This window comes from Acomys minous (genome assembly GCF_964271855.1).
Source record: "Acomys minous genome assembly, chromosome: 7".
NCBI lineage: Eukaryota > Metazoa > Chordata > Mammalia > Rodentia > Muridae > Acomys > Acomys minous.
In genome coordinates this window covers 20,204,726-20,221,286 of record NC_140488.1, presented here as the reverse complement: position 1 = coordinate 20,221,286, position 16,561 = coordinate 20,204,726, and the positions used below count along the sequence as shown (strand labels likewise).

General features: G+C 45.5%; 1 protein-coding gene across 7 annotated transcripts; it reads right to left on the bottom strand.

Annotated features, from left to right (window-relative positions):
• Positions 1-7,343: 7,343 nt before the first annotated feature.
• Positions 7,344-10,748, bottom strand: LOC311601867 (small integral membrane protein 10-like protein 2A). 7 transcript variants are annotated; one of them, XR_014780672.1, is made up of 4 exons: positions 10,409-10,748; positions 9,919-10,053; positions 8,898-9,032; positions 7,344-8,341 (listed from the first exon to the last, which is right to left on the bottom strand). XR_014780672.1 is itself a non-coding variant. In XM_084789570.1 (3 exons), exons 1-3 carry the CDS (start codon positions 10,628-10,630, stop codon positions 8,952-8,954), a joined length of 438 nt encoding a protein of 145 aa, XP_084645696.1. In that variant the 5' UTR covers positions 10,631-10,748; the 3' UTR covers positions 7,344-8,951. The 7 variants fall into 7 exon arrangements, 5 of the variants coding, with proteins under 5 accessions (XP_084645696.1, XP_084645698.1, XP_084645695.1 ...); XM_084789570.1 differs by having other exon boundaries at positions 7,344-9,032; XM_084789572.1 differs by having other exon boundaries at positions 7,344-9,032; positions 9,919-10,028.
• Positions 10,749-16,561: the final 5,813 nt, after the last annotated feature.

Genomic DNA, 16,561 nt, shown 5'->3' with positions numbered 1-16,561 from the left:
ATCCAACAAATTGTACTTTATTTTTCTTAATGTAATGATAAAAAACATCTGAGATTATGGATTTTCTCTTAAGTATGGCTTTAATCACATTCCGTAATATTTACACATAATTTTTCTTTTCCTTTGTGTTTTTTCCTGAGACAGGGTTTCTCTGTGTAGCCTTAGCTGTCCTGGACTAGCTCTGTAGACCACACTGGCCTCAAACTCAGAGATCCACCTGCCTCTGCCTCCTGAATGCTGGGATTAAAGGTGTGCACCACCAAACCCAGCTCATAATTTTTTTTTGGTTATAAAATTGTTTGTTATAATAGTTTTAATTATATCTCCCCCTTTTTAGCCCAAGAGCTGTACAGTATTGCAATTTTCATTTTTGGATTTGCTGTATTGTAATTAAAAAATAGTTTTAATCCTATTGCTGTTTATTTTTATTTTTATATTTTTATTAAATATTTTATTTATATATACACTTACATTATTACATGTATATACAATAAACTACATACAGCAAGAAGAACCATGACACAATCAGGAATTATATAAATGTTACATTCTTCGTGTTTTGGCTATTTGTATTTGGCAGCCTTGAAGAAAACATTTTTCCTATCTTAGTGCATCTAAAATTCTGAATGTAAATCAATATCTATAATATCTCATCATTATCAACTTAAAACATCTATCTAGACCTAAAAACATCTTAACCCCTAAACAACTAAGCTTCATTGTAAAACTAAACTATCTGGTTTTCAACCCCATCAGAGACTTGAGAAGGAATAAACTTGATTACCTGAGTATACGGGAAGTGCAGGTTAGCAGCTTCCCAAATGAGAAGACGACAGAGACAGTTTGCTGCCTGAACAGTCACCCAAAACTCTCTATAACGTTGGAGCATCATCTTCAGCCTTCTGGCCCAATATATCTGACAGACATATTTGTGAGGCAGGAACTGTTGAGGACTTGCTTACTCTGTCTTGACAGAGTTAGGCTGTCGATTCTGCCGGCATCCAAGCTTGCCCTTTTTAGGCAGAATTCTGTCTGTGGTAGAAATAAGGACATTTTGCCCAGTAGCTTGTTTGCCACATTTGAAGCCATCTCTATAAGGAGGTTTTGGCCACCAAACTTTGATCACTTCCCCCTAGCAGGGCAGCCTTGCTGGGCTACAGAGGAAGAGGTTACAGGTAGTACAGATGAGACTTGATAGGCTGAGGTCAGATGCTAGGGGAGGAGGGCTCCCCTTTCTGAGGGAGGGAGAGGGGATGAAGGAGGGAGGAGGGATCGGGAGGGGATGAGGGAGGGGGATATAATTGCTATGTGAAGAATTTAAACTACAGTACAAGCAGGTAACTTATATTGCTAATCCCACTACATGGGAACAGCTCTGAGACTGGCTGAGAGATAAATGTCTATGCATGGGCAAGGCTTCTCTTTTGTTTGTTTTTGAGACAAGGTTTCTCTGTGTAGCCTTGGCTGTCCTGGACTCACTTTGCCTCCAACTCACAGCGATCTGCCTGTCTCTGCTTCCCAAGTGCTGGGATTAAAAGCGCGTGCCACCAGACCTGGCAACAATGCTTCTTGTTAGTTCCAGAATCCCTGTGAATTATTATTAGATGCCATTCTTCATATGGCATGAATGAAGATTTACAGATTTCTTTTTTCCTGCTCAAAGAGCACAAAACCAGCCTTAATTGTTCTGTACATCAGACACACCTTATACATTTATAATTTTAAGACTGTATAATGCTTGTGATGAATTATGTTTTCAGAACAAAAGAACCTGACACTGATGCTGGATCAGACCTGATAGGATTGCTGCTTTTAAACCTCTTTTGTTTTTGTTTTGTTTTGTTTTTTGAGACAGGGTTTCTCTGTGTGGCCCTGGCTACCCTGGAATTCACTCTATAGACCAGGCAGACATCTAACTCAGAGATCCATCTGCCTCTGCCTCTGCCTCTGCCTCCTGAGTGCTGGGATTAAAGGCATGTACCACCACACCCGGATAAAACCTCATTGTATTTTTTTATTACTTTCATTTATATACTTTACATCTCCATCGCAGTTAGTTACCTCTCCTCCCAGCTCCTCCCTCTCTCCTCCCCTCCTCCCGTCTTCCAGTCCTCCTTTTCTCCTCAGAAAAGGGGAGTCCTCCCCTGGATATCAACCTGCCTTGGCATACAAAGTTACAATGGGACTAGGCACATCATCTATTGAGGCGAGACAAGGCAACCCAGTTAAACCTCATTTTTAAAAGACCTGTACTTATAAAATTTGTTAAGCATCCAAAAAAAAAACTATAGGAGATAAGGATTTTGTTTGTGGACATAATCTTTAGAGTCTTGGCCTCTCCACTGCTTTAATAACTTTATTGTCATTCTTGTGAAGGAACAGGAACATAGAGATTTGGTTGCTCCCAATTCTCTCTCCCTGCATATCACCTTCCTTGATTAAGAGGAAACATTTTTTTTAACATCCTATGAACTTATATGTTACAATTTGACTAGCTTTCTTAGTAAACAGATGAGGTCAGATCAACTTCACGTAGCATGGCCTCTAAGGCCATTAGCCACCTAGCTCCCATGCTTGCTCCTAAGAGCAGACAGAGCCCACAGGAGTCCCTGTAAGCTTTTCCACAGCCTTCTCCTCCTGAAGCAGCAGGCCTTGCTGCCTTGCATGCCAAGTGTGTTCACCCAAGGACTACAAGGGAAATCAGTCCCCTGGTGGCTCACCATGAGCTGTCAGCAGAGAGGCATTGCGTGCTGCCCCCTCACACCTGCAGTGCCCATGGCATTTTGAAGGGTACCAGTGTTGGCCTCTTCCCAGGAAACTGCACACACTGTGTCCCTTTCCCCCCCTTTCAGTGCTTGCCTGGCCTGGACAGAATATAATACTAAAAACATACCCAGAGCCTGCCTGCATGCCATGGTGCTGGAGGCAGTGGCCCACGCCTTTCTTCCCAGCACTTGGGAGGCAGAGACAGGAACTCTGTGAGTTCCAGGCCAGCCTGGTCTACATAGTGAGTCTAGGACAGCCACGGCTAAAACAGAAAGCCAGAAAATAAAAACACAAACGAAAACCCAGCGCCTTCCTGCCCAGGCCTGTTCCTGCTTTCTACAGTCATATGTAGCATATGGGTAACGAATGGGGTGGGAAGAGAACTCAACTCTTAGTCTGTGAGTCTTGATAATCTGTTTTGTCAGTGCCCAATTCAGGTACTGAACCGCTGAAATTTCCCTGAGGCACTGGATACCCGTCTCCGCTCAGTGATAGAGAATACACAGGTTACCTTTTATCAAGGCTTTTCCAGCATACATTTTAGGCAAGTCTTAAAAATCCAGACAGAGCTAAGTTCACATTTCCTAACTACTAAGATGTTAAAATATTAGAGACTGTTTTATGTTTTAAAATATTCATATTTAATCCATTTCTTTAAAGAATATTTATTTTATGTGTGTACCAAAGTGTTTCTATAGATACCATGTGTGTGCATGAAATCATAGAGGTCAGAAGAAGCCACTGGTTCTCCTGGAACTAGTTTTACAGCCAATTGTGAACTGCTGTGTGGGTGCTGGGAACTGAGCCTCGGTCCTTGGAAACAGAAGCAACTAGCCTTCTTTATATCCTAATACAATATATGAATTTTGAATTACTGGATATTGCTTTAAAATTTGAAGCTCTTCCTGACAATCTCAACATAGCTGTTGGCTCTAGCAGAGACCTAGTTACCCGTATTTTAAAAATACCTCCTTTAGTTATATACTCCTCGTCAGATTCCCTGCCTATGTAACTATAAAAGTAGAAGAAATACAAGCCCCTCATCTTGATCTGGAGTAAAAGGAAAAAGATGATATTTACATGGCAACACACACACACACACACACACACACACACACACACACACACACACACACCAAGGGAAGAAAAAAATAAGTCTGTACTTACTATCCCAGTTCCTTCGCATTTCAAACAAACAAACAAACAAAAAAAAGGCAGTGATTAGTACAAACGACCTTGGCAAAGGCTCCAAGGCTTGATTTCTTTTTCTTTTTCTTTTTTTGTTTTGTTGGTTTGGGAGGGTAGAAAACTCACTTTAGAGAAGCTTAAAAATGCAAGCTTTAGTTTCTGCCCCGGGAGGGAGGCAGCCACTTTGGGATGTGAACCCCAAAGGGAGATCGTACAACATTTTTTAAAGGATAGGAACACAAATCGAGGGGCTGTTGCATTGACCGATCATATTTTGACACAAGGGGTTGAGCAAGGAAGTAAACGTGGGTGCCTGGGCCTTGTCCAGGTCACCTGGTTTCAGGACCCCCAGATTTTTGCAGGCATGTTCCTTCTTGTACTACGGCCCGGAATTTAGAATGATAAAGGAACAAAGGAGTGGGCAAGCTTTAAGTCAAGACAGGCATCACATTTACAACTTGTGTGCCTTCATTTAGATAACAGGGTATCAGCAACTTCTCCCTTTCCATGCTTTACTGGTTAACAGACAAACATGGAACACCTGAAGAAACAGGAGAGGCGCTGCTTCGGGAGCCCTGTCCCTGTCACTAAGATGGAGGTTGTTTCTGAAGTTGGCTGGACTCAGGCAGCTACCTCCTAACAGTTTGTTTTTCTTTTTCAAGACAGGGTTTCTCTGTGTAACAGCCCTGGCTGTCGTGGAACTTGCTCTGTAGATGAGGCTGGCCTCGAACTCACAGAGATCGCTGGCCTCTGACTTCCTAGTACTGGGATTAAAGGCGTGCGTCACCATTGCCTGGTGGCTTGATTGCTTAACCTGTTACAACAGACAGTTATAAAGCAGTTCTGCAACTTATTTCGTATGTTTCTGTCAACAGGCACAATCCCTTGTCTTTGAATTTGGGCATTTTGGGATGCAGTTGATATGATGCTGTGTTCTGAGATGAGGTTCTAGGACCTATTACAGCTTTACACACTTGGTCACTAGAAACACTCTTGGGTCCCAGGCTACAAGTCTTACTCCTTTAAGACCACCATTATGAAGAGGGCACACATAGGCTCTCAGGTAGCTATAAAGTAATAAAAAAAACTTACCATACTTCTGAACTTAAGATATAAATTAAACTACATTGTGTTAAATTAAGGCATTAATTATAATCACTAGGATAAGCACTGAGAAACTGGCATAAAACTACAGTTTTTAAAAATCTACATCTGGCTGGGTACGGTGGCTCATGCCTGTAATCCCAGCACTTGGGGAGGCAGAGGTGTAGGCTCAATTTTCTTAATAATTATATTTTATTATGAACTTATCAAATGAGCACACCTCCCTTATAACCTGACTACCATAAACCTGAGGAAAAGAAGATTAAAGAACACAAAAATGAAACCTTATAGGGTATCAGTTCCCAGGAACGACTCTCCTGGTGTAGTCAGTAGGATTTCTTCTGCTGGAACCTGGAGCAACTGAAACCCAGGACCTAGGGCCTCCACCTAGGCTTGGAGCCCCGGAGCCTTCACGGGAGCGGTTCTCTTGAGGAGTATCTCAAAAGCCAGCGATGAGCAGCCACTCAAACCCAAGTCTCCAAAGATGGCCCCCACGCCTGTTTTTGGCTCACATTTATATCTCCTCTCAGAATTTGTTCAAGGATGTTTTTCGCCTGGTAACAGCCAAACTCCCCCACAAAGTGGTTTGACTTCTAAGGGGATACACATGACCTGCTCTCTCACAAGTCTGTTCCTTATCGCACACTTGGGATCTAAACAAAAAACATGTTTATCTCTCCTTCACACTATGGTGGGCTATGCACTATGGGTTATACATTATGCTGGCTGTGCAGTAGGGTAGAGTGCGGTAAGACTTTGCTTGGTCTTCATCTTTCACTTTCATCATATACTTGCTCTGTTTACCCCAGCACTGCCTGATTACCACCAACTTGTTCTCTCTCCCCTGACTCGGTCACTTAGATTAGAAGTTTCTGGTCCCAGCTGCTCCCCATAGGAACTCCATTTGAAGCAGGCCTGTTCCCTGAATACCAGGCTTTTTTTGTCTAAGTCGTGGATGCCAGGCAGAGAGAAGCTTTCACCTTTGTTATTTCACCATTTTCCAGCCCACCTTTCTATTCCTATGCAAAGACAGGGGCTCAGGAAATGGCTTCTGCTTTGTGATCTATTTCAGACCCCTGTCCCATTTTTGGACACAGGACAAGGGTTGGATAGGTGTGGGACTATGCAAAGGATGTGACATGGTGCCATCAGCCAGCAAGATCTTGAATGTCAACACTTGGTTCTTTTTCCAGGTGGAAAAAGCCCCTCAACCACCACGGTGACCTGATGACACATGTCCAAGCACATGTGTGTGGTATGCCCTGCAGTACCAGGGATCATGCAGAACTAAGTATAAGGGCCTGGCTCAGGCAATCATCATTGCAGCTCAAGCCTGCCTGACTCCTCTGTAGCGCGAAGTGGCTTTCTTTCACTATCATTTGTGGAATCCTGGCTCTGGGTTAGGTATTGCACTACTTGGTTTTCTGGGTCAAATGACCTGAGAGTGCTAGAGCCATTGGCAAGCTAAAGAGGCTAGGGGGATGAAGAGATTAGAGCTCAGGGACATGGGTCTATGTATCTGGTAGATGCTACATGGACTCACATTCAGTACTCCTAGGAGTGATGTCTGTCCTTATTATGGCTCTCTGACCCCATGGGAACCCTTGGAGACATGCAGTGAGTAGAACGTTAGCCCCTAAAACCACACTGCACTCCTTAGCAGGGGCATGGTACATGGTGAATAGCATACTGTATGGCGGATTCTCCTCCCTCCTGCCCCAGTGTCCATCTCTCCAGGCTTCTGGCCTCTTCCAGACAGACACCACCCCTCCTGGCTCCCATCTTCCTTCCTATCCTGCCCTCCTTTTGAGCCTTACTCACTCTCTGTGTAGTCCAGGCTGGCCTTGAACTCAGAGATCCACCTGCCTCTGCCTCTCCTGCCCCAGACAAGGTTTATCTGGGTAGCCCTGGCTGTCCTGGAGTTGCTTTGTAGGCCAGGATGGCCTTGAACTCACAGAGATCTGCCTGCTTCTGCCTCGCCGAGTGCTGGGATTATAGGCCTCTGCTACCTCACCCAGCTCAGTTATTTATTTATTGACACTAGTCTCTAGAAGCAAAAAGAAGACTTATACTTCTTAACCAACTGGAACATTCTGGGCTCAACTATTATCCATTTAGTGCAGGGGGATAGGGGGAGCAGAGGGTGATGGTCCTGTCAAGGGTGGTTTGGTAGGAGGAGAACTTCCCTGCTCCGCTCTGGATGGCCCTCTTGGCTTAGAGTTTGCTGTCCCATGTCCCACTCACTTCTGCACTCAGCAGAAACAAGAGGCAGCCAGGCACTGCTCGGTGTACAGAACTCAGGGGTTTTATTTTAACTTTGGGAGAGAACAACATGTAACAACATTAGAAGCTGCATCTCTGACCAGACAGTGCTGGCCATGCATAGTCCATCACACATGGAAATGTAAGGTCATCCAGGTCAAGTCTCTGAATTCATTGAAGCTCTGCTGCCTGCAAATGAAGTGTTCCACCACCCTGTCACACAGTGAGGACACCATGAAGGAACAAAAGTAGCCAAGGGGGCGGGGAAAGCAGAAGCTCACAGACTGCTCAGAGCCTTGATGGGACAGCAGGGCTATGATGTGACAGGGACACAAAGCTGAGTCCTAGTTCTGCCCCTCTCCTGCGCGACACCACTGGGCCCAGAGTCCAGCCCAATGTCAGGACCTCTGACCTTACACCATAGCCCATGCCTAGGCTGGGGCAGGAAGGTGTTTCCCTGTAGCAGGAGGTCTAAGAGGAAGGGTGGTCAGACTTCAAACTCGTTTCTCTCAGTAGTCCATGATCCTTGGAAAGCAGGAGATTCCCATGAGCTCCTCTCTCTACCCAGCGGCTCCATTCCCATCACACACCTTTGCACACACGCACACACACTGGATTCAAACATACATACGTGGACTACTAGTGAAACTTGGGAGAAAAAAGCCATCAGTTCTGCCCCATGTTGAGCAGCAGAGACCATTTGGCAGCCACCTTTCAGCCTGTGCCCTTCGGGTGAGACAGACTGAGATCCTCATCTGGGTCCCTGACTCCAAGTAGGCAGTTGGGCCACTCTGTCCTTGGGGCTGGCTGGCACACTTAGTTTCTGTATCAGGAATGGGATGCATGGACCTTGAGCCAGAGAAGCTGGGGCGGGGGTGGTATAAGTAGTAAAAGTGTCCCTTGGGCGATTCTTGGGCACTTAGAGACTATAATTTCTAGCCTACACAGGGCCTCCTGGACAGACTGTCCTCAGCTTATCTGGAAGAGATTTCCCATGCGATGCCAGGGATGGCCAGCAAGCCTGGGGAGAGAGAAACAAGGCCATACCATGGGTCTCAGCCCACATCGCCTCAAGCTCCTAGTGACTTTATGACCCTATAAACCACAATGCCATCATCACTGCAGCCACTACCACACTGCTCCGAAGCCCTTGGTCAAGCAACAGAAAGGTGGAGACTTGGTTCTGTGAGAGAGGACTAGCCATTTCAGGAAGTTCCTGAACCTTCCTGTATTCAACTACTCACCTGTCTTCTAGACCACTGTAAGGAAGGGCAGATGCCCAGCTCCCTATGCCATCGTGTCTCTCCCTAGGTCCCTTGAGAGCTCCCTACCCCAGTGTCCTGCCAGGTCGTGAAGAAACTGCAGAGGGGGTGGGAAAAGGCAGGTCCAGGCCAGGCTGAGCTCTCCACTCTTTTGTGTGTGACAGGGGCACATCCCTTGAGCCCCACTGAGTTCATGAGGTGGGAGACCACATCTCGCTCACAGTGTTGCTAGAGATATCAGTGCCCAAGGTACACTGGCATCTTTTCTATGCAGGGACCAGGAGACCTGAGCCACCCCACCCCTCTGGGCCCCACCAGAAAGGCCATTCTTCTTCTAGGTGGCTCTTCACGCAGCTGCTCCCTGAGCTGTTACAGGAACAGTGGCACCTCTAGGTGGAGATCCGACTTGAAATGATCAGAGAAGGGGTAAGCCGTCACACAGAAGACCACCTGAAAAAGAAAGACTTCAGAGCTGGCCTCCTGAGCACTCCCCTTCTCTACCCTATTCTGAGAGCTGCTGCCTGCTCCTAGAGTCCTTCCCACCTCTCCAGATCTGGTGGCACACAGCAGCCAGGCTGCTCGTGGCTGGGAGATGGGCTTCTGAGCCAGGGAGTGTCATCCAGGTGCTGCAGGGAGCCCGGGCAGACAAGGAGGATGAGAGAAACAGCCTGTTGGGGAAGAGATGGCTGCAACCAAATATTGTCTGTTCTTCCTTGTGTGCAGATGCAGAGCCTCAGGATTGCCCTCTGACCAGGTTAGGGGAGCCTGAGGAGCAGGCAGGCGCCAGTTCCCTGTCCCAGCCCTAACAGTGCTGGAGGCAGTTAGGAGAAGGGCTGTGCACAGCTGCAGAGAGTGTATTTAGACCTCCCTGTTAATAAGGGGGCAGGCCTGGGGATTGGTTCAGAAAAAAATATCTGTCCATTTTATCTGCCCACCTGACACAGGTAGAGACCAAGGGACAAATCTTTATTTGCCTAGGGCCTTCTGGGAGCTCACTGGACCAATCCCCTCCCCTTCAGGGTTCAGGTGACATCTCAGAAGGCCTCTGCACAAAAGGGAACTGGAGACCTGGAAGGTGGGGGCGGAGGGGGCTCCCTGTCAATGTGTTGGTGATGAGCTGACCCTCCAAGATGCCGTGGCCGCCCAAAACCCTACCACGGAATCGCGCTACCAGGGAGCACGGGAGAGCCTTGCCTACCGTTTTGGTTCTCCAGCTTGCCTAGGCAGCAAGTGTGTCAGGCTGTATTCCCTGTCCCCACAATCCAGTCCTCTGGGTATTTAGATGCCATGGACACATACCCGCCAGCCCCCATTGCAACCTGTCGCCGCCGCCTACCTTCAGGCACAGGGCCTGGTAAATCAAGCACTGTGGTAGCATCTCTTCTTTTGGGCTTTCCCTCTTTTGGCCAACGCTAGGCAACAGGTTTGCCAGACTCTGGTGATTCTCTGGATGCGGAGGAAAAGGACTGGGCTATGAAGGTTTTGAGAGAGAGAGGGGGAGAGAGAGAGAGGAGAGAGAGAGAGAGAGAGAGAGAGAGAGAGAGAGAGAGAGAGAGAGAGAGAGACTAAGAGAGACTGTGTGTGTGTGTGTGTGTGTGTGTGTGTGTGTGTGTGTGTGTGTGTGTGTGTGTGTTATGGGATGCGGGTCCTTGGGCCCTCCTCGGAGGTCTAAAATGGAGGGGCCCGGGCAGTGCCGCCTGCGACCCCCGCCGTAGTCTCAGGGCACTGCGCGGCCCCGCTGTCTTTCATGCGGCCGCCTGGTGTGGATGGCCCTCTCCGCTTGAGGGGCAGCCGCGGTGGCTGGCGACTGCTCACTCGATCCGCACCTGCAGGCGGACGTTGAGCATCACTGAGGCCACCATGTAGAAGTAGGGGAAGTTGACGCGCAGCCGCCAGGCCAGGTCGAAGAAGGTGAGCAACGTACGTGTAAGCCCCTTGCAGAAGGCGCTGTAGGAGCCGCGCGTCGCCGCCCAACGCGACAGTCGCAGTGCCAGGCCAGACAGGGCCGCTGCTGCTGCAGCAGCCGAGAGGGCCGCAGTCACCGCCATTGGTCTGGCTCGCCCGCTCACCTGCCGCAGAGCCAGCTCAGTGCTCCGCGTAGCGCCACCCTTTGCAGCCCACAGCTCTGCTGCCCTCCCGCTCTGCCCAAGTCTCCGCAGCCTCCAATGCTCCACCCCCAACACTGCTCTCCGCCCTCCCGCTCGACCTGCGGCTGCTCAGCTCCGCCCCCTCGTCTCAGACTCCAGATAGAAGCCCTGCCCCTAGTTCAGCAGGTATTATTAATCTGGGGTCCAACTGCTACAAAGTGGCCACAGTGCTGTCCTCAGACTAGCTTTACTCCACTGACATAGTCCCGCAGATGGGAACTCTCTCTCCACGAAGTTCGACACTTCCCAAACGTTTGTCCCACCTGTTCAGTTTGTTACTCTTCCTAGTGCATACAAATACTGAGTGGTGTGGAAGGTCTGCTGCCAGGATTCCCTGGGATAATCCTCTATAATGGAGAGGGTTAAGGGCTAGCTCCTGTGAACTGCTTTTGCTAACTCTATAGGAAACTATACTCAGAAATTCTCTCCTATAGATGTTAATAGCTTTCTCCTACTGTCTGCCCAGGAAGCCAGGCCAAAGAACTCCTTGTGCCTTTCTTTATTCTCACAGTGCATTTGCCTGTCCCACACAGTGTCATCAAATCAACAGTGCATACATTTTGTTCCTTTTCGGTTGTATTTCCTGGTCGCCCTTCCAGGTTAATGTCTAATCTTTATATCAATAGGTTCCACTAAATCCAACCCAAAGTCAGATAGTGTCTGGTGAAGCGAGGTGGTGCTCAGTCACTGAAGGAAAACAGCCAAGACTCCTCAGCTCCCATGCTCAGTAGGTCCAGTACAGTACGTGCATTTTTGTCTTGGGATATTTCAACTTACAACTGATTTATCTAGATGTAACCAGTGCCAATCAAATCATATGTATATATTAATGTGGAGTAGAGTGACCCCTCTATGTTCGTTTTTATTTTGCACATCTTTGTTTGTTTGCTTTGTTTTTGTTTTTCGAGACAAGGTCTTTCTGTGTAGCCTTGGCTGTTATAGCACATCTTTAGTTATTCTAGAGACTGTGCATATCTGTAAAAATTTAAAATCAGCTTGACTATGCGTGCAAAAGGCATTGCTTGAAATTGTCCTAAACAACTGTACCAATCTGGGAAGAATTGACACTGTTTCTATGCTGATAGTTCTAAGTCATGGACAGAATCTGTCTTTGTTCGTTATGATGCTTTTATTTTTTATTATTTTTATTATTAGTATTATTAGTAGTAGTATTAGTGTTAGTATTTTGGTTTTACGAGACAGGGTTTCTCCGTGTAACCTTGGCTGTCCAGACTCACTCTGTAGACCAAGCTAGCCTTGAACTCACAGCGATCCGCCCAGCTCCTTTGCATATTTGTTAAAGGTACTCTGAAATACTAATTGTCTTTGATGGCATTAGAAATGATTTTGGACTTTTTTCCTCAATTTCCATATGGACACATAGGCATGTGTAGGCATTCATACATGTCTGTGTTGAGGCAGGAGGACAGCCAGAGGCACACCATCCACTTTGGTTTTTGGACAGTCTCTCGGTTTGTTTGTTTGTTGTTTGTTGTTTTGCTTTTCAAGACAGGGTTTCTCTGTGTAGCCTTGGCTGCCCTGGACTCACTTTGTAGACCAGGCTGGCCTCGAACTCACAACGATCCGCCGGCCTCTGCCTCCCAAGTGCTGGGATTAAAGACGTGTGCCACCACTGCCCGGCCCAGGACAATCTCTTAATGGCCAGGGATCTTCCACGTAGACTACAAGTCCAGCTAGCCCCAGGGATCTTCCTGTCTTTCTGCCTTCCCAAGATTTGGGATTAAAAACATGTACCACTGCCAGATATGAGGTCACATGCCTTTGATCCCAGGCACTCAGGAGGCAGGGGCAGGCGGATCTCTCTAAGTTTGAGGCCAGCCTAATCTCCATACCAAGTCCCAGGCCAATCATGCCTCAATGGTGAGACTATTTAAAAAATAACAACAAAGCAAAAACAAAACAAAACAAACAAACAACAACAAACCAAAAACAAGCAAGCAAACAAAAAGTCCCTTGTGCCTCTATGCCTGACTTTTCACATGTGTTCTGGGGATGCAAATCAGGTCCTCTCACATGGTGCTTTATTCCGGAGCCATCCTCCTACCCTTGAAATACAAATTTCCATGTGTTCCTCTTGTGTCCAGGTAAAGAAGTTAAGCTCTTTGTCTGTTTGTAGGGATCCTTCTGTCAATACCTGGGAACTTTGTAACTAGAATATTATATCATGTACAAATTGGACAGTTCTTTTTGTCCCTTCCAATCTTTATTACTTCACTGTATGGATAGAATTCACAGTGCTAGGCTGAATGATAAGAGCCAGCGGCCCTAATGGGTATGTAGCCATGAATGCATTTCCTAAATCACTGATGTTGAATATCTTTAAGAATTATTCTTACAAACTTTCATATACCTAACTTTTGATTCAGTCTCAACCTGTAACCCATACTTGCCTGGAACTCACTATGTAGTCTAGCCTGGCCTTACTTCTGTGTTACTAATTTAATTGTACTTTAAAGAAACAGTGTCTCCTGCCAAACACACAAAATATGTGAGTGTGTGTACATACATGCAGGGGCATGTGTCATGTGTGGGTACATGCATGTACGTGTATGTGTGCATGTGTGCGCACACTTGTACTTGCAGAGGCCGGAAGAAGTTGTTGATATCTCGGCACTAGAGTTACTTACAGATGTCTGCTAGATACCTGACTTGTTATGTGGTCTTGGGACCTGAACTCCACTTTTCATTGTTGATGTTTTTGTGATTGCATATCAAGTGCTTTTAACTGCTAAGCCAGCTCACCAGTCCCTAGTGAAAATATTCTTTTCTCAACTAGTATTTTCATGTGAACTACAACTTAACCTCAACTGTTTCTATTGGTTACAATTCCAGACTTTTCAGTCTACTAATACCTAGGCATGCAAATATAAAACACCTGAAGAAGATGCATGAATTGGTGTCATGGTTGTAATTAAAAAAAAAATCTTCAGCTGGGTTTGGTGGCACAGGCTACCAGCACTCGAGAGGCAGAGGCAAGCAGATCTCTGTGAGTTGGAGGCCAGTCTGGTCTACAAAGCTCTAGGACAGCCAGGGCCTAACAGAAAAACATTGTCTCAAACCCCTGTCCCTACAAGCCATATATTTTAGAGGAGGTAAGTAGAAAATGTAGGCATGGTAGTGTATGCTTACAATCCCAGAATTTAGGAGGCTAAATCAAGACAAAGGGCAGCCTGGCCTACATAGTGAGTTCGAGTCCAGTCTGGACCACATAGTAAAAACTTGCCTAAAACCCTGAGGTTTAGACTGCTAATGAGGATAGTTGTTAAGTTCTTCAAGGCTAGTTTCTTTTCACGATTAGAAATCAACACTTGGGGCCTGGAGAGATTGTTCAGTGGTTAAGTTTACTGGCTGCTCTTCCAGAGGTCCTGAGTTGAGTTCCCTGCAACCACATGGTGGCTCACAACCATCTATAATAGGATATGATTGTTTCTTCGGGTATATTAGGAAAAGAGAGCACTCCTATACATAAAATAAATAAATATTTTTTAAAAAGAAAGAAACCAACCCTTGGGGTATGGTTCTTATATGTCTTATATGTCAGTTAACTGAAATATAAATGTTTTGAGTATATTGCTCTTCCTGCTAGATTGGCACCTTTATTAAAAATCTTGCTTCAAAGAACCCTATTGAGATAATGTTTTGTACTGGGTGACTTCAAAGTTTAGTCCAACACAACCCACCTTATAAGTGGGATCTTCCAAGGAGCCACTGAACAGATCAACTAATAATTGTGCAACTTAAGCTTTATATAAGCCCCTCTTGCATTTGGCAACATGGAGAGTGCCCGGTAATGTTTCCACCTCCTCAGACTATGCCAGAGGTAGAGAGTGGGAGAAAGAAGGAAGAATAAATACCATAAATATTGCCTGTTTTCTGAGACTCCCCCATTTCAGTTATTTTTATGGTCCTGAAAATGCTGATTGCAATATGTTGGAGGACAGAACATTTTTTTTTTTTTTAGTTTTTTGAGACAGGGTTTCTCTGTGTAGCCTTGGCTTTTCTGGAACTCACTCTGTAGACCAGGCTGGTCTCAAACTCACAGAGATCTGCCTGCCTCTGCCTCCCAAGTGCTGGGATTAAAGAAAGGTATGAGCCCAGTTTACTCTGGCTTTTTTTTTCAAGACAGGGTTTCTCTGTGTAGCCTTGCCTGTCTTGGACTCGATTTGTAGACCAGGCTGGCCTCGAATTCACAGCGATCCGCCTGCCTCTGCCCCCCCCCCCCCCCCCCCCGAGTGCTGGGATTAAAGGCGTGCGCCACCACACCCAGCTACTCTGGCTTTTTATTTTGTGTTTTTTGAGACAGGGTTTCTCTGTGTATCCTGGAACTCACTTTGTAGACCAGGCTTGTTTCAACTCACAGAGATCCGCCCGCCTCTGCCTCTGAGTGCTGGGATTACAGGCATGTGCAATTGAGCAGGCTTTTTACTCTGCCATTCTTATTTTGTCATGTTTTGATGAAAAATAGACATTTTAAATAATAATGAGCAATTTTGGACATCAATCCCTCCTGGACTTACTGTTCTTGGACTTACTTGTTCAGTTAATTGGCTAGTCTATTTTATCAATGTTGTTTTCCTTGTAACACAGAGAACTTTGAACAATGAGTAAATACATAATGTTAGAACAATTTAGCAATTATTAATATTGGAAAAGTAACATTGTGGTTACTAGTACATATAAGTATACAGACCAAGACTATACCCCCTCGGTCTTAGACCTAGGGGAGGGGAATAGGGTGAATCCAGGAGGGAGGGAGGAATGGGAGGATACAAGGGATGGGATAACAATTGAGTTGTAATCTGAATAAATTAATAAAATTAAAATTAAAAATAAATATATATGGATATACATATGTCCATGTAACAACAATTAATGAAAAAAGAGGCCTTGAAAGGGAGCAGGGAGGGGTTAAGAAGGGGTAAAGGGAAGGAAGAAATGATGTAATTACATTATTTAAAAATGAAAAGAAAAAGTAGAAGAAACAAGACAAAACATATTGTTTCTAACATTAGTAGAGCAATTCCCGCTTTCTTTTGGGTATTATTTTGCACAGCTTTATGAATTTTTTCTTCTATATTTGAATAGCATATGACTTATATATTTTAAGGGATACAAGTGATAGTTCAATATCCTTTCCTACACTTTTTTTTTTTTTTTTGGTTTTTTGAGACAGGGTTTCTCTGTGTATCCCTGGCTGTCCTGGACTCACTCTGTAGACCAGGCTGGCCTCGAACTCACAGTGATCCGCCTGCCTCTGCCTCCCGAGTGCTGGGATTAAAGGCGTGTGCCACCACGCCTGGCATTTCCCATACTTTTAACTTAACTTTTTTGATTTTGGCTATGACTACTCACCTCTGTATTTACATTATTTCCATTCCTTTTCCTTCCACAATCCCCTCTCAAGTTTATGACCTCTTTTATAATTAATATTGTTACACACTCATACATATTTAAGACCTATTGTTTTCCACATTTTTACTTTTTAAGTGATTTTGCTTTTAAATTTCAGTTTTGGCTCCTGTTGAAATTATTTAGTTGGAGCATACTTTTAAAAAATCCACTGAGGAGAGCTAGAGATGCAGTTAAGAGCACCAGCTGCTCTTTCAGAGGACACAGATTCAATTCCCAGCACCCACATGGAAACTCACAACTCTTTAAGTCCAGTCCCAAGAGACCGAGTGCTCTTTACTAACCTTTGTGGGCATTGCACATATGTAGTGTACAAAGATATATGCAGGCAAAACACCTACACACATAACACTTTTAAAGGAGGAGAAAATCCATTGAGCTAGTGTTCACATTTTGTTTGTT